This window comes from Salvelinus sp. IW2-2015, linkage group LG17 (assembly GCF_002910315.2).
Source record: "Salvelinus sp. IW2-2015 linkage group LG17, ASM291031v2, whole genome shotgun sequence".
NCBI classification, from domain to species: domain Eukaryota; kingdom Metazoa; phylum Chordata; class Actinopteri; order Salmoniformes; family Salmonidae; genus Salvelinus; species Salvelinus sp. IW2-2015.
In genome coordinates this window covers 26,803,869-26,827,632 of record NC_036857.1, presented here as the reverse complement: position 1 = coordinate 26,827,632, position 23,764 = coordinate 26,803,869, and the positions used below count along the sequence as shown (strand labels likewise).

The following is a 23,764-nucleotide window of genomic DNA, read 5'->3' as shown; positions in this document are numbered from 1 at the left end:
GATGGGGAGAACACAAACATCATTATACAGGGGCCGAATGACAGGAGAGATAAATGCTGCATTGACCTTCATGGTTTCAAAAGGTTAACGGCCAACAGTGTCTTAACATAGGCAGTCCTGCTTGCCAGCAGTGTGCGTCTTTGGGATGTGCTCACAGTGGTAAGCAACTCTATCACACAAGGGATCCTTTCACCAAAGCAACATCTTTGAAGATTCACAGTTGCTACCTGGATATGGTACTCTCCCCTTGGTGGCCAGTTCTGTCAGTAAGACCCCGAACGACCAGACGTCTGATTTGATGGTGAAGCGGCCATACAGTGCAGCTTCAGGAGCCGTCCACTTGATGGGGAACTTTGCTCCTGCAAGGTAGGAGACACATGTTAGACAAGACTCTGTAATTCAAGTTGTGGTGTGAAAACCTAAGAATAAAAACGATGCCAATAATGTCTGATGAGCGATGGCTTCAACGCATGACAATTTGTCTGGCGGGCCAAAACATTGAGAGGAGAGAGAGAGAGAAAAAAAAGAGGGCAGACAAAAGGAAGAGATGGTAATCAGCCCCCTCTAGTGGTCTTACCCTGCCTGGCAGTGTACTCATTGTCCTCTATGAGACGGGCCAGTCCAAAGTCAGCCACTTTACAAACCAAGTTGTCTCCCACTAGAATGTTGGCAGCCCTGAGGTCTCTGTGGACGTAGTTCATCCTCTCTACATACGCCATTCCTGAGGCAATCTGACGAGAAGACACATGTTTAGGTTTGACTAAAACAGCCAGTGTCTGTGTGTGTAATACTAGACAGTATTTACACTGACCATCTCTAAACTTGCTTACCTGTGAGGCCATGTCAACCAGCTGAGGAAGGCGGAGCATCTTGCCCATGTCTCCCTTCAGGAAGTCCAACAAGCTTCCTTGTCCCATGTACTCCGTGACAATATAGATAGGTTCTTCAGACACCACGGCATACAGCTGAACCAGTTTTTCATGTCTCAGCTTCTTCATGACCTGGGCCTCCATAAGGAATGCCTCGGGGGACATGGTACCTGTCTTCAGGGTCTTGACCGCTACCCGCGTTGTCCCGTTCCACGTGCCTACATAAAGGTTACACAGCTAGTTGTGTTGTTGTAGTAACAATTTTTATCATCAGATTCTGTTTTCAAAACTGTCAAATAGGTGCCAGCTGCCAAGGAATGTGTTGATGCAATGACAAATGCACTCTAGACATTTTAGTTCCTCTACATGGCAATGCCCTCTGCTTTGTTTGAGAGGATCAGCTGGTTTAGGGAGTAGGCTGAAGATCAGAAGGATCCCACTGATTAACTGATTCCTAAAGTAGCTGATTAAATCACAACATAGCAGAGTTTTGTTTTTTAGGATTCCCATTAGCTACTGCACATGCAGCAGCTACTCTCTCTGGGGTCCACATAAAAACATACAAATTCATGACAAAGTACAGTTATAGACAGTTACATTATTTTTAAATATATAATAATAAAAAATACAAAAATAAGAGATATATATTGGAAAGACACCAAGAGACAACAAATATACTATTTACACACTATTCATACTCTTATATACAGTTCAATTAGCTCAGTGGAGAGAGGCTGTCTTACCCATCCAGACCTCTCCGAAGCATCCCTGTCCCAGTTTGAGGTCAAGGCATAGGGAGTCCCTGGGGATCTCCCAGGCATCGCGGGCCAGGCCCTGGGTCTGTGGCTTTAGTACGGGACATACCTCCGTCAGACAGTGGCACAGTCCATCTGCATGCTCTGAGAGAACAGGGAAGAAAACACGTGAGCTCTAATATCACCTTCTGGTAGTGTTATTTGTTCATCACACATAGTCTCTTCTTAGAGGTATTTGCTGAGAAGTAATTGGTTGAGATGTTTACACTTGTACACAGTGTTGCCAATGTGTGTGTGACTCACTGTGGTAGTGTGTGACCAGCTGCTGTATGTTGTTAAACTGAGTGCGTGAGGTGATGTAGAACCCTCCACTGTCCAGCTTTCTAATCTTGTAGTGTTTCACATTCAGCCCTTTAGTGTTGTCATAGTCCAGGACTGACAGACAGTAGGCACCTAGGGAGAGGTACATTAGAGACAGGAAATCAATAAAGAAAGCAAGATAACCTTGGACTAGAAATATTGTCTAATCCTTTATTCACATTTCCATTAGATGATGCCTTTAGCGACTCCTAGTCTTCCTGGGGCCCAAAGGAAGAGTAGTTTGAAAGAAATTGCTTTATTAGTGTAATTTTATGTTCACAAGTTCCTTTCCCTTGTGGTCCCACAAAAACAAAATACATCCAGTCTGCCACCAGAGGGAGGCACCAGCCCAGTGAGCCAGCCTGACGAGTGAACTCAAAGAACCTCTGGGCAATTCCCCCTCCTTCCCTCTCTGTTTAAACTGGGTGATATGCCTCTGGTTGTCGAACGTTGCAGATAGAGATTTCACGAATAGAGCCGACATGATTCCTTATTCTATATGTTATCTAGAGGCATGTTTACATAACATACACAGTGCCCTGCTAAACYCGCCCTGGCTCCTCAATGACCTATTTCTGTCTTACTCACTCACCCGAGGGCTCCCCACTGCTCCCACTCAGTTCCCGGCCACGCCCCCCACCCCCTCCCTCCACCTCTATTTACCCTCTCTCTTTCTCCGCTGAGCTCGGCCCATGGGGAGCATGTGTGCGCGACACTACTGTGGCTGTGCTGTAGTGCAGCAGCTGACGATCAGAGGCATCGAACTCCGCTGTGCCCCAGGGGCGTCACATCAAATCCACAAATCAAATTTTATTTGTCACATGCTTGGTAAACAACAGGCGTAAATTAACAGTGAAACGCTTACTTACGGGCCCTTCCCAACAATGCAGAGAGAAAGAAAATAGATAAATAGTAACACGTTATAATACACAATGACTAGGTACTGGGGTACCAGTACCTAGTCGATGTGCAGGGGTACGAGGTAATTGAGGTGGATACACTGAGTAAACCAAACATTAGATCCAGGCTGTATCACATCAGGCCGAGATTAGGAGTCCCATAGGGCGGCGCACAATTGGCCCAGCGTCMTCCGGGTTTGGCCGGGGTAGACCGTCATTGTAAATAAGAATTTGTTCTTAACTGACTTGCCTAGTTAAATAKAAAATTATTAGGAACACCTTCCTAATATTGAGTTGCACCCCCCTTTTTMCCCTCAGAACAGCCTCAATTTGTCGGGGCATGGACTCTACAAGGTGTCGKAAGCGTCCCACAGGGATGCTGGCCCATGTTGACTCCAATGCTTCCCACAGTTGTGTCAAGTTGGCTGAATGTCCGTTGGGTGGTGGACCATTCTTGATACACACAGGAAACTGTTGAGCGTGAAAAGCCCAACAGCGTTGCAGTTCTTGACACAAGCCGGTGCACCTGACGGGTATTTCTATACCCCCTTCAAAAGGACCTCACATTTTTTGTCTTGCACATTTACCCTCTGAATGGCACACATACAGAATCCCTGTCTCAATTCTTATTTTAGAAAATCAGAGGTTAGCTTTTTCTACATAAAAGGGTTGCGAAACAGCTATTTAAAAAGAACATGGTTACACAGCTACACGGCTTGATCCCCAGAAAAGGACAATTCCCATCGACCAGCACTTCAATGTAGTTTTAATTGTCAGTGGAGATGCTTTGGTGTAATCTGTGAGGGGTTTCCACTGGAGATGCTAGCCTCAGACACTCACCTTTGGTGGTCTCACTCTCTCTCACCAGGAACATCCCTCTCCTGTTGTCCAAACTCAAGAGGAGCCTCTCCGAGTCGCGACGTGTGATCTTGCCAAAATACCACCTAGGGAAGAGAGGGAAGAGAGCACGGGACACAGGGACCAGGTTGAGAGGAAGGGAAAAAAAGTGTGGCTGTGTGTGTGAGAGAGAGAGAGCGCGCGAGAGAACTGCCTTCTGTGCATGCCCCAATCAAAGAAGTATTGCATTCTGATTACTGCCCCTTACCTGGAAGCCATAGGCAATCTGAGATGACTGGTAGGATAAAGGTAAGAAATGGAATCATTACACAGGTTAGTTTGTGTGTGTTATTATCACGTGTGTCTATGCATGTCAGCTTGTGGAGTATGTATGCCTTCAAGGTGCATAGAGAGATACTGTAGTTGGAGTTTCTTTGAATTCCATCAGTTTTATTTTCAACTATTGATTAAATGAAATACATGAGAGAGAAGAAAAGGTGGGAAGGATAATAGATAAAAGAGAGAAGGGAGGGAGGGATTTACTCTTCTGCCTGGATGGAGTCGGAAGGAGCCACATAATTGCTGGGGATGTAACCACTTTCTCCAGTGGTCAGAGAGCGAGCCAGCCACCAGTCCCCTTCTCTGCGGAGACAAGAACGGAACAGTTTCACAGATGGTCTCCTTTGCAAGTCTGGTTTACATGGGGTGATTTTGATTCTACTTCATATGGTGGGARTCTTAAGACAGGACTCTGAGTGAAGAAACACTTTACACACAGTACATTCACGTTGGGAGACAAATATTGAATATAGTCTCACAGAGGCTCTTCTTCACATGGAGTTTTCTATTTCGCATAGACAGGACGATGGTGAAACAGTAACACACACTCATACAGGGTCGACTCAACGGGAGGAAATGATTTACAATATCCGTAGACTACAGGGCGGTTTCGTYAACACAGATTAAAACTCCTGGACTAAGAAGATGCATCAATGAAGATTCTCCATTAAACTCCAATAAATTCTCTAGGATTAGGCTTAATCTATGTCCAGGAAATCAACCCTTCAACTACGAGGAATACTAATGGAATGGATGCACGGGGGATTCAAACACAACGTGTATTATGACACCATTAACCAAATGCTGGGAAGTTATCATGTGAACCAGCAACTATGATGTATTAGTGACATGAACACACACAGCACATTCATTCACATGAAGGACACAAAAGACAAGAGAAGCTTCACTGACCTGCTGTTCAACTTTCTCCTAAATACAATTACAAAAGGTACGGAGAAATAGTTTGGGGAGATGGAGAGAGAGAATAGATGCGAAGGGGGTGGATGGGGTTAAAAAAAAGAGACAGAAAGCGTGTTAGCAAAGCAGATTTGTAGCTAGAGATACAGCATACAGAACCATTACAACAACAGTTATCCACCAGCCCCTCATCCCAACACTACAGCGGAACCTAGCTCACTTTGCAAAGACATACAGTACAACCATTAAACCCAAAGTCTGTCTAAAGATCATACTGTATGCACATGGAAACAGGGTTATTGACTGATTGCATAGAAAGAAGAGACATTAAGCAGCATACCTAAAACAGAGGACAGATAATATAATTGGTGCAGAGACCTAATATTAACATCAAGAAAGCTTCAGAACATTCTATCAAGTGCATGGTGCAGAAATAAAGCTAAGAACGGGTTGGCTCATAACATAGGAAATAGTGAAACATTATCTTGTGGTTATCATATCTCGGTGAGTTCACAGAGTTGATGTATTTGACCTGGTAACCCTAAGGGAATAGCTGTAGCAGCTTCGGGGGCAGATGCACTAATCACAATAATCCACTATAGTTCTATTGTCCTCAGCTCAGGCCTTCTAGGTCAACACTTTGTTATAGCTACAGTATTGGGGGCTCGGCTGACTAGAATAATATGGTCCACTGCACTTCTATTGATTAGAGAAAGACTCAAATTTGTAAAAGCAGCACAGACTGACATTATTAGAATGAATGGTCATTTCTGTCATTTTAACATGTACATTTAAATGAGAATTATTTCACAGACAATTATATAGCAAGACTTCAACTAAGGTAGAGACAGCAGGAAGGGGCTAGTCGCAGCAGGAAGGGGCTAGTCGCAGCAGGAAGGGGCTATTCACAAACAGGAAGGGGCTAGTCACAAACAGGAAGAGAGTAGAAACATATCAGCCTCCAAGTGTGCGCACCAGTGAGATGAACAGCTGTACTTTTGTGAATGAGCAGGAGAAAATAGGAAATCTACAACAAAAACGTGTCAGCTCACACAAAACAGATACTGGTAAAGGGAGACTGTTTCTATGGTTACGGGCTTTACAAAGAGCGGGTGACTGACACAGGGTTTGGGGGCAAAAGAGCCAGCCAGCGCAGCAAGAGACCAGACATGCAGACTACAGTGTGTGTGTGTGAGAACGCGGGGGATATGTCTGTGTCTATCCCTGGGGATATGTCCCCATCCTCATCTTATGCTGATATGTTTATTCTACTGGGCCATTTAGTTTATGTTCGTATTCTTATCTTTTATTTCTTCTTATTGTTGCATTGTTTCGAAGGAAGCTGCAAGTAAGTATTTCGTTGGACGATGTACAGTTAAAGTCGGAAGTTTACATACACCTTAGCCAAATACATTTAAACTCAGTTTTCACTATTCCTGACATTTAATCCCAGTAGAAATTCCATGTRTTAGATTAGTTAGGATCACCACTTTATTTTAAGAATGTGAAATGTCAGAATAATAGTAGAGAGAATGATTTATTTCAGCTTTTATTTCTTTCATCACATTCCCAGTGAGTCAGACGTTTACATATACTCAATTAGTATTTGGTAGCATTGCCTTTAAATTGGGTCAAACATTTCAGGTAGCCTTCCACAAGCTTCCCACAATAAATTGGGTGAATTTTGGCCCATTCCTCCTGACAGAGGGGTGTAACTGAGTCAGGTTTGTAGGCCAGGGCTTTGTGATGGCCACTCCAATACCTTGACTTTGTTGTCCTTAAGCCATTTTGCCAAAACTTTGGAAGTATGCTGGGGTCAATGTCCATTTGGAAGACCCATTTGCAACCAAGCTTTAACTTCCTGTCTGATGTCTTGAGATGCACCAGTCCCTCATGCAGCAAAGCACCCACACAACATGGATGCTGCCACCCCGTGCTTCATGGTTGGGATGGTGTTCTTCGGCTTGCAAGTCTCCCCCTTTTTCCCCCAAACATAATGATGGTCATTATGAACAAACAGTTCTATTTTTGTTTCATCAGACCAGAGGACATTTCCCCCAAAAGTATGTGCAGTTGCAAACTGTAGTCTGGCTTTTTTATGGCGGTTTTGGAGCAGTGGCTTCTTCCTTCCTCCTTTCAGGTTATGTCGATATAGGCCTCGTTTTACTGTGGATATAGATACTTTTGTACCCATTTCCTCCAGCATCTTCGCAAGGTCCTTTGCTGTTGTTCTGGGATTGATTTGCACTTTTTGCACCAAAGTACATTCATCTCTAGGAGACAGAACGCGTCTCCTTCCTGAGTGGTATGACGGCTGCGTGGTCCCATGGTGTTTATACTTTTGTTTGTACTATTGTTTGTACAAATGAAAGTGGTACCTTCAGGCGTTTGGAAACTGCTCCCAAGGATGAACCAGACTTGCGGAGGTCTACAATTTTTTTTCTGAGGTCTTGGCTGATTTCTTTTGATTTTCCCATGATGTCAAGCAAAGAGGTACTGAGTTTGAAGGTAGGCCTTGAAATACATCCACAGGTACACCTCCAATTGACTCAAACGATGTCAATTAGCCTATCAGAAGCTTCTAAAGCCATGACATCATTTTCTGGAATTTTCCAAGCTGTTTAAAGGCACAGTCAACTTAGTGTATGTAAACTTCTGACCCACTGGAATACAGTGAATTATAAGTGAAATAATCTGTCTGTAAAAAATTGTTGGAAAAACTACTTGTGTCATGTACAAAGTAGATGTCCTAACCGACTTGCCAAAACTATAGTTTGTGGAGTGGTTGAAAAACGAGTTTTAATGACTAAGTGTATGTAAACTTCCGACTTCAACTGTATACCGTGCGTACGCCGTACATACGACTAATAAAACGTGAAACTTGAAAAACTCATCACAGTGTGTGTGGTGTTGCCTCACATGTTGTTTACTATTTGTAGCCGCTCCCCCTTCCTGAAAGACAGATCGGAGGCAGTGCGAGACTCGTAGTCATACAGCGCCACGAACGTCGTCACACCTCCTGTGGGGGAGAGAGCAGACAGACACTCATATCTCAGAGGATGGGGCCATCAAATATTAAGTGATATTGCAATACCATGTTTAAAAATACAGTACTGTGTAGCTTTTCCATAAAGGGTATCAAACATACATTGTACTGAATAAGATTTGCATGTACTACAGTAGTCAGTAGCATCAAATAAGTGGCATTCAAAACACCTCTGGCTGTTTTAGATAACACTCTTACCTTTAGTGAAATTAATCACTATAGTGATTTAATCATTTATTTATATTCCATTCTAGGTATTAGTGGGGTATCTGGGCCCTATAGTCTTACCTGCAAGTGTCCCTCTGTTAGGAGACGTGACGCTATTGGCGGACTCCACTCCCCCAAACAGGGCCAGCTCAGGGGTATTAATCAACGGCTGAGTGGACCGGCGTGTTCCGCCCACTGCTGGACTCAGATTGGGCGTGAGGGTGTGCTGGGCGGGGCTGATGTTGTAGCCGCCACCCCCTCCTCCTAAACTGATGTTACCATCAAGACTCCGTGTCCGAAGGCCTGCGTCTTTGGGCTTGCTCTTGCTTCCCCCCATGGCCTAAGCCTGTAAGACAAACAGAGAGACTTATGAGCTTTTGCACTTTAAGCAAAAGCAATAAAATGCTGGGAGTTTGGATTAATTAAACAGCTCAATAAGATATTGCACAGTTCAGACTTCTCCTTTCTACATGATGGTATAGTCTTAGAATAGCTACATTATCTTCCGCCAAACACCATTGTATATCTAGATACTGTATATTTATTAGGGCTGACCTCATTTAGTCGATTGTTTGGTCAATAGGCTGTTGGTCGACCAAGATTTCCTTAGTCGAGCAGTAGCAAATATATATGGCACATGAGACATGTCTGATTCACGCCTGTCTGCGTGGACTGATCCATTGCGGAGGCCGCGGGGTTGGCACACCAGTAGTACATTTACCATTCATTTCCATAATTTCTTTTTATTAATATATATAAATAAAATAATACCCCCTTTTCTCCCCAATTGGTAGTTACAGTCTTGTCTCATCGCTGCAACCCCCCGTACGGACTCAGGAGAGTCGAAGGTCGAGAGCCGTGCGTCCACCGAAACACAACCCAACCAAGCCGCACTGCTTCTTGACACAATGCCCACTAACCCGGAAGCCAGCCGCACCAATGTGTCGGAGGAAACACCGTACACCTGGCGACTGTGTCAGCGTGCACTGCGCCCGGCCCGCAACAGGAGTCGCAAGTGCGTGATGGGACAAGGACATCCCTGCCGGCCAAACCCTCCCCTAACCCGGACAACGCTGGGCCAATTGTGAGCCGCCCCATGGGTCTCCCAGTCATGGCCGGCTGCGACAGAGCCTGGACTTGAACCCAGAATCTCTAGTGGCGAATCTCTAGTGGCACAGCTAGCAGTGATGCAGTGCCTTAGACCACTGCCCCACTTGGGAGGCCAATTCACATAATTTGTAATCTACAATGCTTGTTTGGTTACGGTAATTTCTGTCAATGTATTCAATGTAAACTCATCAAAAAAAGAAACGTCCTCTCACTGTCAACTGCGCTTATTTTCAGCAAACTTAACATGTGTAAATATGTGTATGAACATAACAAGATTCAACAACAGACATACACTGAACAAGTTCTACAGACATGTGACTAACGGAAATTGAACAATGTGTCCCTGAACAAAGGGGGGGTCAAAATCAAAAGTAACAGTCAGTATCTGGTGTGGCCACGAGCTGCATTAAGTACTGCAGTGCATCTCCTCCTCATGGACTGCACCAGATTTGCCAGTTCTTGCTGTGAGATGTTACCCCACTCTTCCACCAAGGCACCTGCAAGTTCCCAGATATTTCTGGGGTGAATGACCCTAGCCCTCACCCTCCGATTCAACAGGTCCCAGACGTGCTCAATGGGATTGAGATCCGGGCTCTTCACTGGCCATGGCAGAAGACTGACATTCCTGTCTTGCAGGAAATCATGCACAGAACGAGCAGTATGGCTGGTGGCATTGTCATGCTGCAGGATGAACCTGCAGGAACAGTACCACATGAGGGAGGAGGATGTCTTCCCTGTAACGCACAGCATTGAGATTGCTGCAATGACAACAAGCTCAGTCCGATGATGCTGTGACACAGCGCCCCAGACCATGACGGACCCTCCACCTCCAAATCGATCCCGCTACAGAGTACAGGCCTCGGTGTAACGCTCATTCCTTCGACGATAAACGCGAATCCGACCATCACCCCTGGTGAGACAAAACCGCGACTCGTTAGTGAAGAGCACTTTTTGGCAGTCCTGTCTGGTCCAGCGACGGTGGGTTTGTGGCCATAGGCGACGTTGTTGCCGGTGAGGACCTACCTTACAACAGGCCTACAAGCCCTCAGTCCAGCCTCTCTCAGCCTATTGCGGACAGTCTGAGCACTGATGGAAGGATTGTGCGTTCCAGGTGTAACTTGGGCAGTTGTTGCCAGCCTGTACCTGTCCCGCAGGTGTGATMTTCGGATGTACCGATCCTGTGCAGGTGTTGTTACACTTGCGAGGACGATCAGCTGTCCATCCTGTCTCTCTGTAGCGCTGTCTTAGGTGTCTCACAGTACAGACATTGCAATTTATTGCCCTGGCCTCATCTGCAGTCCTCATACCTCCTTGCAGCATGCCTAAGGCACGTTCACGCAGATGAGCAGGGACCCTGGGCATCTTTCTTTTGGTGTTTTTCAGAGTCAGTAGAGTTTTTCAGAGTCAGGCCTCTTTAGTGTCCTAAGTTTTTATAACTGACCTTAATTGCCTATCGTCTGTAAGCTGTTAGTGTCTTAATGACCGTTCCACAGGTGCATGTTCCTTAATTGTTTATGGCATGGGAAACAGCAAGCATGGGAAACAGTGTTTAAACCCTTTACAATGAAAATCTGTGAAGTTATTCCGATTTTTTGCAAATTATCTTTGAAAGACAGACAGGGTCCTGAAAAAGGGCCGTTTCTTTTTTGCTGAGTTTATTATTATTATTAATACTACAGTCTTACCATTATCATTGTAGGAGTGGACACACAACCTAGGCTACACTGGTGAGAAAAAAGTTACGGTTTATTTCATTCCATTTATGAGTTGTCAATTACTCACTGTCTTTTGTTCGGAGCGCTCCAGACTTGTCTACCTGGCCTGCGTGCAAATGTAGGCCTAAAAGTGTGCCAATTTGGGGATCTGATTCTATTTCTGATTGTCTTAACTCTCCATCACTGTGGAGCTTATCAATTTTTGTTGTTGCTTCGCCTCAAACAGCAAGTGAACGAAGTCTGTTTTTACATCCATTGAGAATGACAATAGTTCCTCAACGTAGCCTATTGTAAAAACCTTTCCAGCTCTCTCGCTTTCGATTAGCACTCAGCATGACAGAGAAAACAAATGTGATGCGCTGATCCGGTGGAAACGTCATAAAAATAGGCCTACCTGATTATTTCTTATCCCTTGCACAAAATAGCCTACAGCTGTGTCTGTTTGTCTGGAGTGCACTGGTGTGGGAAACCCTGAGGACCAAGAATATTCTATACAATGCTTGCTAGCATGAGCTTCAGGCCGGACCAAGTTAATACTATAGTTTATACAATGTTTCAAGTTCCTTGTTGGCTTTATGTAGGCTATTTTTACATATTCGCAATGACAATAGAGGTTTTAGATTTCTATCATTTTCATTTAGATTTTTATTAAACCACATGACATTGAGATATTTTGACTTTATTATAAATTAAATTAACTTCACTAGGGTAGGGGGCAGCATTCGGAATTTTGGATGAAAYGCGTGCCCAAATTAAACTGCCTGCTACTCAGGCCCAGAAGATAGGATATGCATATAATTAGTAGATTTGGATAGAAAACACTCTAAAGTTTCCAAAACTGTTAAAATAATGTCTGTGAGTATAACAGAACTGATATGGCAGGCAAAAACCAGAGGAAAATCCAACCAGGAAGTACTATTATTTTGAAAGGCTGTTTTTCCATTGAAAGCCTATCCACCATACAAAGACTTAGGACCCAGTTCACGAGCTCTGTGGCTTCCTCTACATGTGGCCAGTCTTTAGGCATTGTTTCAGGCTTTTACTCAGAAACATTTGGGAGATACAGCACTTTCAATCAGTAGCCAGTGGAAATTTCCATTCATCAGCCATGCGCCTGATCGGAACGCGCCTTTCTTGTTTCTCCTTTCCTATTGACGAAGCTTTTGTCCGGTTGAAATATTATTGATTATTTATGACAAAAACAACCAGAGGATTGATTTTAAACATCGTTTGGCATGTTTCTACTAACTTTTATAGTACTTTTTTTGGACTTTGTTTGGACTTTGTCTTAGTGCAGGCGCCTTAAGCATTTGGATTACTGGATTAAACGTGTGAACAAAAAGGAGGTATTTGGTCATAAAGAGGGACATTATTGAACAAAACAAACATTTATTGTCTAACATGGAAACCTGGGAGTGCCACCAGATGAAGATCAAAGGTAAGTGATTCATTTTTATGCTATTTCTGACTTTCGTGACACTCTCCTTGGCTGGAAAATGTCTGTATGGGTTTCTGTGGCTAGGTGCTGACCTAACATAATCGCAAAGTGTGCTTTCTCCGTAAAGACTTTTTGAAATCTGACACAGTGTTGCATTAAGGAGAAGTTTATCTTTATTCTTATGTTTAACACTTGTATCGTTTATCAATGTTTATGATGAGTATTTCTGTAATTTGATGTGGCTCTCTGCACTTTCACGAGATGTTTGTTTGAGATAATGCATTTCTGACCAATGTAAACTGAGATTTTTGGATATAAATATGAACTTTATCGAACAAAACATACATGTATTGTGTAACATGAAGTCCTATGAGTGGCATCTGATGAAGATCATCAAAGGTTAGTGATAKATTTTATCTCTATTTATGCTTTTTGTGACTTCTCTCTTTGGCTGGAAAAATGGCTGTGTGGTTTAGGTGCTGACCTAACATAATCGCATGGTGTGCTTTCGCAGTAAAGCCTTTTTGAAATCAGACACTGTGGTTGGATTTACAAGAAGTTTATCTTTAAAATGGTGSATAACACTTGTATGTTTGAGGAATTTTYATTATGGGATTTCTGTTGTTTTGAATTTGGCGCCCTGCAATTTCACTGGCTGTTGTCGAGGTGGGACYCTAGCGGAGAGGTTAAAAACTGTTCCACGAAAATGTGTATATGAAAATCATAACTAGCACTCAGATCAGTAGAAATGTTAGGATAACTTGGCACTCCAAATTTAAAAAGTTTGCGACTGCTGGTGTAGCCTATTATCGGCAACTTCAGGAGCATAACAGTAGAATCTGCTAAGACCAGCAGCAGCAGGCAGCGGGTGGAGGAGGCTCAGGAACAGGTTTTTTTCTTCTAGTTAGGCTATATTTATCTCTGGCTCCCTCTTTAGTAATTTGTAGGTCTTCATTTTTAATTGCAATGCTTAAAGCGTGAGACAAGCTCAGTAGCCTAGCCTAGTAGTGTCTATAGAAGGAAAAATACAAATTTTAAAAGTTCGACCAATTGTTTGGTCCAAAGAACAGAAGACTGTCAACAATTTATTTTTTATTTTTTGTCAGGGACAACCCTAATATTTATATTCTGGACTCTGACATTGCTCGTTCTGATGTTTCTTTATTTTGCATTTTTGGTTAACGTGTGTATTGCTAGGTATTACTGCACGCACAGTGCAACATCTGCAAATCTATGTTCGTGACCAATAAACTTTGATTAAAAAAAAGTTATTTGAACACTCACCTCGCTGATCCCAGGCCTTCCCCAGACTGCTTAAGAGGGCAGGGCCAAGGGCGGGAACCAGAGATACATGGGAAGCCATACAGTTGCTATATTCTAACCCACAGAAGTAGTGTCATGTGCAGCAATAATATATGCTTAACCAATGCTTCCCTAAGGATGGGCTTGCAGCTGCCACTCCTCAGCCACCAGACAGGAAGCCACAGCTGTAAGACCCCTCATCCCAGCTTTCACCCACACCCACAACATACCAAACAGAGGCTTCTCCACCCCAAGAGAGATGATTGAACATGAAATACAGAAAAGACAGAATGGGAAAGATCATGTTAAGAGAGCAAGATTTTTTTTTTCTCTCCGCCATCATGGCTTTGTGCCACTGTATGGCCTCCAGTATTCAATGGCAGAGCACATTGCTCTCCGCCATCATGGTTTTTGCAGTGGCACTACAACACTAGTCAATGGCACAGGGCAGAGGACATAGCCTCAGTTGACACCGAAAATGATCGTCACCGACAATACCGATCACTTATTGCGGGCATTTTGCTGACATCGTTCATAACGATAATAGCCCATACTAGAGCAATGTGAAGTTTGAAATGAAATACGTTTGCTAATATGGGTGATTGTTAAATGGGACAATGATGGCTATAACCGTCAAAACTAGGAGTAGTTTAAAGGATAATAAAAAAAAGATGTGGTGCACATTGTTCTACACGTATCTTTCTATTTATGGTTATCACATCAATTCAGGCAATTTACTGCCATATGGATTTTTACCCATGTAGCCAAGCTCTTGTTTCCACACACTGATATTAATGAGTCAGGATCAATAGACTCACTACCAGTCAGATCAAAGGGTTGGTTGTACAGTACCCAACCTAACCTCTCATTCACACCCTCCTACCACCCGGTGAATAGTGTGACCTGCTGCCGTGCTATCGCTCGAGCTCATTTGCTCCAAATTAATGCTGTGAACATGTTGCCCAAGGCGACTCAGTCCATCCGGCCATAAGGCTACAAATGGGCTCTGACACATAATTGGATAGAGTTCAATCGAGCATAAATATTGACATGTTGCTGAATCAGTCTGTATAATCACAAGACCAGCCTGTATAATCACATGTACTGTAGCAGCTTTAAACAAAACAGGTCTCTCTTTTATCTCCAGAAGAATAGCCTGGATAAAAGGTTAAATAAAAGAAAAAAGAAAACCAAGAGCTGCAATTCCACAAGAGATTTTGTCAAGAGTATAACAATGACCTATGAGGAGAGTTTACACTTTAACGTGCAATTAAGGCACTAAGATCTCTTAAAGACTCTTGCTCTTTACTCCTAAGCTCCCTGCCTTCTTAGAAAGAGGCTCCAGTTATAAACACATGATGCATCTCAGTCTAATCACAGTTTATGCATGTAATCATTACACTAAATCCAGGATCATTTAGGGACTCAATCCTCCACTACTATTATGGATGGATACACACTAACCTATGTATTTATTTGGACAGTGAAGCTAAAACTTTTAATTTGTCTCTAAACTCCAGCATTTTGGATTTGATATCAAATGTTTTCATGAGGCGACAGCACAGAACGTCACCTTATATACCCCCAAAATTGCTAACCTCCCCTGTTATTGGTAATGGTGAGAGGTTAGCACATTTTGGGGGCATGATCTTTGTGCATATGTAATATGTTGTTATTGTCTATAACTGTTCTGTACTTTATCATGAATTTGTGCATTTTATGTGGACCTCAGGAAGAGTAGCTGCTGCATGTTCAGTAGCTAATTCGGGATTCTAATAAACTAAAACTACAAAGTAACTAAACGCCAAAGTAACTAAAGTCCAAAGTAAGATCCAAAGGATTCAGCTACTTTCTATCCCGTTGATCTAACGATGGAGTCAGTCATTGTGTGGTAGTGGAGTCATTCACCAGGCTGCCATGTGTCTGTCTATAATCCTGTTAAACTAAACCAAGGTAGCAAGGCAAGGGTAACAGACAGCTTCTCAGAGGCTTGCAATGTACTGATGACACGCTGGAAAAATGTATGACACACAAAGAAAAAACACCCTTCTTTCACCAGGGGGAACTTTCTGAGACCTATCCGTGCTTCTCGTCTGTCAGAGGAGAGACACGCACGCACATGCTTGGCAGGCAGCCAGGAGATTGGAGACGGAGGCCCCATAGCCTCTTGCTGCTTATCAAACAGCTGAGGAGATTCCTATGGATCCGATGTAGACTAGGACACAGCAGCAGCCTGTCTATCCTGCCAGCCTCCATCTTTCTCACTCACTCACACACACTTTTCATGAGGAGGAAAAGCTGAACTAGGGGGGCTCATTACATTTCTAGCCCAGCCGGCGTCAGGGTGTGGGAGGGGGCTGGTTGTTCGAAGGAAAGGGGGGCTGGTGGGGAGCGAGAGGGGGCAATGGGGATAGAGGAAGTCGATATGTCCCCCAAGGGTATGTCTGTACAACGGGGTAGTTTTACTGTACAGTAGCTAACACTGTGGCCAGGTTAGAGCGCAGTCAGTGCACACACTCGAGCAGACACAAAGAGTACGGGTGGCACAGCAAGCCAGTCTTTGTGTCTTTGTGTGTCTCATCCACTGCATATTAAATATCCTCACTGTATATCAGCCTATACTCCAGAGTTTGTTCACTGTATTTAATAAAGTATATTGTCTATTCTGTATGGTGACAATGTTGACTGTCTATTCTGTCTGTACAAGTCGAATTCTGGGCATGTGTAAATGTAGGCTACTTGGCGAATAAAGTGATTCTGATTGTGGTTGAATGGTTAATATGCCTTTTCAGACACTTCCTCTACCATCTCACTGTCTCCCTCCATCAAATGACCCACCACATTTCACACAACTGGCACTTTCATGATGGAGATGTTATTTGAATATGTCTCAGGTATTTTTTTAGAAATACACATAACAGTTTCTTAGTGAATACGCTGAACCCATTTCATTAGTGGAAATCAATGTAATATCTAGATCAGCTTTAGACTATAGCATGCAACAAGAGCTTAACATACCATGTGATCTGAAAAAAAATCCCTATTTTCTGTTTTTGGGGGGGCGGGGGGGATATCCTCCCATTAACATCCAAAAACAAAACTCCAACAAAGCTTGTTTGTCAGATCTGACCAAATCTACCCACGTCTCAGACAGCTGAGTGAAGTAAATATCAGATGGGTCTCAAAGTCTCGAAGTCTGGGCTCTGGGGCATTCCACCCTATTACACTACTGCTCAAACAAAGAACTCTACTGTCAGCTCACACTCCCAGCAAGCCTTACAATCAAACACAATTTATTTGAATAGACTTGATTCACACTATAGATCCGACCTGGATCACACTGTGTTGGCTCGGCTACTGCATGGTTTGAAACAGGCAGCACTTTGCCCATGCCCAAGCTACTGCGTGTGTGTGTGTGTGAGAGAGAGAGAGAGAGAGAGCTATACCACCCAGATTCTGCCCTTTGTGCATGTACACTGTGTAATAAACCAGTGAGGTCCTGTCAGTGCCTCATTGACTAATAAGATTGAGGTAACTAAGCACCTGCTCCACTCACTACGATGCAGAAAGAAACCCAGTAAAATCCCTCTGGCAGCAAGGCAGGGGGTGATGAGGGATAATTATGCACAAGAAACCGGCAATGGTTTCCAAATCCTTCCAGTATCAGGGGCTTCGGCTGAATGGGGGGGTCGTCTTTTCATTTCGCTGCCGGTTGTTGTTTTTTTGTATATTCTATTGTTGTTCTCTTCATTTTTCTGTTTCTTCTGAAAGGATAATCTCTGACTAGGAAAGTGAAACAGACTATTCAAAGGCTATGGTGTCATTAATCTATTTAAGACGGTGCACATTAATCACTTCTTTGTCTGAACATTTCCTATTAATTCAATAACACATTGATAAAAAAGAAAAAAAATCCCTGATGATTTCAGTTAGTGTTTTTGCTTAATTTTTGGCTCCTTACTGATAATCAAGAAGTCATCATTTAATCATGAATAGTGGTCCTTCGTGGCTCAGTTGGTAGAGCATGGCSCATTCAACGACATGGGGCTGTGGGTTTGATTTCCGCTGGGCCCACCCATATGGGGCGGCAGGTAGGCTAGTTGTTAGAGCGTTGGGCCAGTAACCAGAAGGTTGCTGGATCGAATCCACGAGCCGAAATGGTAAAAATCTGTCGATCTGCCCCTGAGCAAGGCAGTTAACCCACTATTCCCCGGGCCCCGAAGACGTGGATGTCGATTATGGCAGCCCCCCGCACCTCTCTGATTCAGAGGGGTTGGGTTAAATGCGGAAGACACATTTCAGTTGAATACATTCAGTTGGACTAGGTATCTCCCTTTCCCATATCAATTTGTATGCACACACTACTTGTAAGTTGCTTTGGAGAAAATAGTCAGCAAAATGGCATATTATATTATGAAAGTAATAAAACAGCATGCAGGCTTGATTTGATTTTTTCAGGCTAAGATTGAAACCCTGTAGCCAACTATGATGATGGACTGTTGACAGTAAGCGAGAATTGCACGCTCATTCCAGTGAGACAGCTGAAAACCACACAGAGGAAATCAAAACAAAACTCATGAGAAGGAGAATCGCCACAGGGGGAAAAATAAGAGACCAAACATAATGAGCCTGAAAGTCGTCATTGTGGCCATGCTGTGGCAGTCTGACGTCAGTGGTGAGGCTTGACATTTAAGTCCCATCTTATCCACTAGCCTTCCTTCCGCAGTCCTCCCATTACATGAGTGACAGAACAACAGGTGCCAGACAGGTGGAGAGATAGTCATCATGATTATATTCCATTTGCATGAGTAAGACATCAAATATTGTTTTAATATGCTGTATGCATCTGAGCCCTGGACAGCTCGGTACAGTTTGTGTTTTTTAGGCTCAGGCCAGGAAAAACAACATTTGTACTGTAGATGTGCTCCTTCTTTCACATGGCGTGCAACMTATAGTACATCTAACCCAGGGATGGGCAACTTTGATGSAGGTGGGGGTAACCCAAAATCTGAACTCATCAGATTTTTGGTCGCAGGTCTGCATACCCAAATATGCAGTCAGAGCCGGCCCTAGCCTTTTGGGGGCCCTAAGTACAATTTATTGGGCCCACCCCCACCTTGCGAGCAAAACATTGAAGTTTAGTGTGAATTTCCTGCAATTCTACACATTTTTCTTTGGGGCGTAAAGAAAATGTTGCAGTTTTAAAGCAAGTTTGCTGCAATTGTACACCTTTAGCCATAGGTTGGAGAGAAATGTTTGTCGTTTTTTTAATATGATATCTGAGTGAGAGATAACCCAAAAATCTATGGGGGTCATTCATTCGCTAATTAGACCATGATTACTCCAAATTTTGATAGCTGGCTAGACTAATTTACTAATCTAAAAAATGTTAGCTGACATGGGCTAATTGAGTGACTGTCAGTGACTGACAACCTGTTTATTCTACTATTATAACTCTCAGTAAGTTGAAACCCCAACTGAGTTACTCATTTTGTATTTCTTTATGCATTTCTTTTAAATGAAATCGGGCCGGCCGTTAGTGGCCAATCCATGATTTTACCGCATAGGTTCTAACAACAAATCAAGATATAGCTTGACTCTGTCCTGTTACATAACATGTCAACTGCTTCCCAGGCTACTGCTATCGTTTCAGCTGGAGACAAGTCTGAGCCACAGGTATAGTCAACTGGGGATGCGAAAGAAAGGATTCAGAGAAATACTCATATCAAAACACTGAGGTACTGTACATCAAGTATCGAATGGTCGGATCATAGGCAAAATATCTGAGACTAAGGTTTCATGTCATTGCTCAAAGATGTTCTCATTTAGGCGGAAGTTTCACATCAACTCCCTGAGGAAAAGAAGGTTGAGGGCAAGTTAGACCAGCATTGGGCCAGGGCATTGCAGCATGTGGTCCTGTGTCTGAAACAGTTACTGACCTTCAAATTCTTGCTTCCTCAATTCTTCTCAAAGTGAATTGAAGGAGAGGATCTAAGGTCCCTCCTCCAATACGCTTGGTGAGGAACTGAGGAAACAAGAATGGAGGAAGCGAGGAGTTGACTGCTACAGATGTAACTTTTTTTAGACACAGCCATGGATCATGCCCTGGATGTATTCCTTCATCTTAATGCTCTCTAAGTAATTACTTAAGAGAAAGCAGGGAAAGTGGGAGGCTTTGGCTCGGCCCTCCTTTCCTGCGTCACTGCCCACCATCTGCTTGTTCTCTCCAGATTATCAACATCAATTCTGTAATCATGTTCAGCTATGCCGTGATGACATTCCTTCTGGGGAGTCAAGACTTGCTGTAACAGAACAACATGGCTACAACAAAATTGAAAGACCGGATATACCGGTCGGACTTCTACATGCAGCGGCTCTGCCGAGCACATATCTTATCCTGCCTAGACAAATCCATCTGCCGCAGTGTGCTAAATACGAGAAGGCATCCAACAGTAAATCTCCCCTACAGACTCCAGGAAGATCTAGGACTCAGTCAGATAATTCATTAAGTAATTTAAGTCATGCTTATCTTGCTCAGACAAAGACAGGTGCTCCGGTTCATGGCTGTCTACAAAACACAGTTACAATTGAACTTGGGGTTTTGCAAGGGCCAAACTGTAAACATCCACCCACAGTGAGAGTGAGTGAGAGGACACTGGCATTCCACAAGCAACGGCACAATTGCACTTGTACACTCCCACTTTTTGTCTTTTTCAGAGAAACGTGCGGAAAACAGCAGCACGTTTATCAGATAAAGGGAGAAAGACAGAGAGAGAGAGCGAGAGAGCGAGAGAGCGAGAGGGAAGTCTCCCTGGCTGTCTCGGAGCTATCAGGTTGGATGCCGGTCATGTCCTGAGAGCGACTGAAGTGAAATCACCCAGAAAATCCTTTCCATTTATGTTTTGATCTCCAGAGAGTCCTGTAAAAACACAGTCTGCATCCCACAGTCTGCATCCCAAATGGCAGCCTATTCCCTTAACAAAGTGGCCCATATGTCTCCGGTCGAAAGCAATGTACCACATAGGGGATAGGGTGCCATTTGGGAAACTCAATGTATTGTAGCCTCATTTGGACAAAAGAGTAGCAGAGGAAGGAGTTCACTTCTGGTGCAGAGTTTGCGGTAAAATATTACGCGTTGCGGCAGTGCTACGATTTGGGACGCAGCGTTTACCCACTTTCCTTTTCCCAGCAGTCTCTTAAGAGTCTACTGTACTGCGTAGAGTCCTGAACCCGTTCACTGCTCAAGTATGTGTGTGTTTGGGGGGGGGGGGGGTTAAGATTAGTTTAACTTCACATCACCTTCGGTTTAAAACAAAACATCCTGTCAGTGTGACCATGAGTGCGAGTGACATCTCTCTCGCCCTCAAAAAAGGCTCAGAGGCTGAGGCTGGTTGGCCTTTACAACCCTGTCTCTTCAGGCAGGCCTTTCATATTTACGACTTCACAACAACAAATGAGCCACTGGTCTGGCAGGGTTCCCAGATCCATGGATTTTCCAAAGGCCTGTTATCACCCGTTCTTAATCTCACTGCAACACATATTAAATCATTTGGGAATTTAGGCTCAACTCAAAAATAATCTGGGCCATTTTGTATAAAAAGGGATTAGTTCAGAGGACAGTTCCTGTGACGTCATGGAGGGAGGGAGTTTTCTGAAAGAACCTAAACAACAGGAGTTAAGTAAAAAATAAAAATAAAAAAGGAAAAAAAAAATAAAGGTACTTCACTTACTGTAGAGCAACAAAAAAGTAGGATATTTCACTTTCTCAACCCTCCTTTTGCTTTCTTTAATCATCTCTCCTTTGCTTCATTCCTTCCTTCACTCATTCTTCATTATCTACCAGAACCACCCCACATCCAACTCCATCTCTCAAAGCACAAACTTATACCACTCCACATTCTCTATGCTCTTATAATTCAGTCAAGTTACTCAACATAGGACACATCAATATTGTGCATCACAAAGTATCCTGTGACAAAATTAGAGAGTGTTACAAGAGCAGAGAGGAGCAACTTCTAGCACTATCCCTGCTCTCTGCAACCATGATTCAGAGGCATAGTCATTCCAGGACAAAACTATTCTGTGGCCAAATTGAGAGTGTGGCAAGCAAGAGCAGAGCTGAGCCGAGCTAGCAGAGCGCAGCACGCCAGTCTCTCTCCATCCCTGCAGTGAGCCTCCCACCCAGGCAAGCCTGGTCCATCTGATCTGAGCCACACACAGTAGGAGACGAGCCACAGTCCCACAGCAGCTCTGTGTGTGAATCATCCACAGATTTAGCCCACACCGAGGTACAATCCCATGTTAGACAGCAGCACAGCACTGTTTCCCACGCAACTCTGACTTACTGAGCCGTAGGCCTACAACCATCCCAACTCAGACTTTGCTGTACCATGTCTAGTGGCTTATAAGAGGCTCTTAAGAGACACACATGGAGAATTCAAAATGGTTAGCTTACACAAGTTTGGGAAGTGGATTTACAAAATATGACTCTTTCCGTCTCTGAGGTTCAAGCTGTTGACTGATTTTGGAATTGAAAAACAAAAATTGGTTGACTGTTTTGAATCACGAGACTATCAAAAAGAGGTAACTCCTAGAGAGCCAAAAGTGATCATCATTGCTTAACTAATAAGGAGGTAGCAAACAAAAACACTACTGATGTGGACAGCTTCAGAGCAGTAGTGAAGCCACTAGGACTGTCCAACAAAAAAAAATATTGGTAGACCGAAAGTAGTCTGTTCTTTTGACCAATCGATTACTCAAATGTTCAAATGTGTATTTTCCCAMATATAGACACACCCTATGTSTTTTAATAAAATCAACTATATACAGTATATCTATATATAGAGCTTGTCTGATGCTTTAAGCGTATGGTTTGATGCCTCAAGAGGGTTCCAGATATCTAGATAAAAAAATAAAACTTCACCTGACCCAACTATTCTCTTCCTGCTCCTGCTGGCTTTTGCAGATTCTGCCATTACTCTCCTGAAGTTGCCGGTAATAGGCTACACAAGGAGTCGACAACCTTTCTAATGTGGAATGCCAATTTATCTTACCATTTCTACTGATCTGTGGTTCCAGTTATTGTTTTCATATGGAAATTTCCGTGAAACCGTTTCAATTAATTTATAATAACGTCTTCATATCTCAAAGTCATTGTCATGTGATTAATCAAACTTCTATCCAGATCTAAATGAAAATGATAAACCTAAAAATGAATTTCTACTGCCATTGCCAACTATTTAAAAAATTGTCTACATTGCAGCTGCAGGGAGAAAATATGATGAAAATAAATATCCTATAAATCGCATTGGCTACACATGGCCTATCTGCAACGAACTTGAAACATTGTATCAACCATTAACTTGGGTCTGGCAGAAGCTTGCACTAGRGAATATTCTGGGCCCTCAGAGTTTCCTGAGCCAGTGAGCTTGGGACAGACACAGCTGTAGACTATTTGCACAAGGGATAAGAAGGAGTGCTTGACTTGGGCAGGAGCTCCTGTTGAGCTCCTGTTCCTCTTATAGAATATTAGCTCAAAAGTATTGTGGAGCTCCTGCACCTAAATATAAACAGTACCAGCACCAAAAATGATTACCAGAACCGATTTCAGTCCAAGTCAAGCACTGATAAGAAGCCTATTTTATGACGTTTCCACTGGATCAGAGCATGACATTTTTCCCTTTCACGCTGAATGCTTATCGAAAGGGAGAGAGCTCTAATAAAATCTAATACATTGAGGAACTATTGTAATTCTCAATGGATGTAAAAACAGACTAAATTTGCTTGCTGTTTGAAGTGAAGAAAACATTACTTTGAGAAGCTCCACGGGTCATTAGCGGTGGTGCGTTAAGCCAATAAGAAATACTATCAGATCCCTAAATGGGCACATTTATATGCCTACATTTGCATGCAGGCCAGGTAGCCTATAGTCCTACTTCTATTGACAAGAGCGCTGCAAACAAAAGACAA

The 23,764-nt window shown here is 43.3% G+C and overlaps 1 protein-coding gene across 3 annotated transcripts in view; it reads right to left on the bottom strand.

Annotated features, from left to right (window-relative positions):
* Positions 1-23,764, bottom strand: part of LOC111976781 (proto-oncogene tyrosine-protein kinase Src-like) — a 42,168-nt gene that overhangs the window by 1,364 nt on the left and 17,040 nt on the right. Inside the window, exons 2-12 of one of the 3 annotated variants that reach the window (XM_024005897.2) lie at positions 8,312-8,576; positions 7,897-7,996; positions 4,972-4,989; positions 4,264-4,362; positions 3,989-4,015; positions 3,724-3,827; positions 1,928-2,077; positions 1,613-1,768; positions 831-1,087; positions 578-731; positions 228-359 (exon numbers count right to left, since the gene is read on the bottom strand). In XM_024005897.2, coding sequence (XP_023861665.1) covers positions 228-359; positions 578-731; positions 831-1,087; positions 1,613-1,768; positions 1,928-2,077; positions 3,724-3,827; positions 3,989-4,015; positions 4,264-4,362; positions 4,972-4,989; positions 7,897-7,996; positions 8,312-8,567 — 1,453 coding nt within the window. In that variant the 5' untranslated portion in view covers positions 8,568-8,576. The remainder of the gene's footprint in view (positions 1-227; positions 360-577; positions 732-830; positions 1,088-1,612; positions 1,769-1,927; positions 2,078-3,723; positions 3,828-3,988; positions 4,016-4,263; positions 4,363-4,971; positions 4,990-7,896; positions 7,997-8,311; positions 8,577-23,764) is intronic. The other 2 variants (XM_024005900.2, XM_024005901.2) reach the window with 2 other exon arrangements.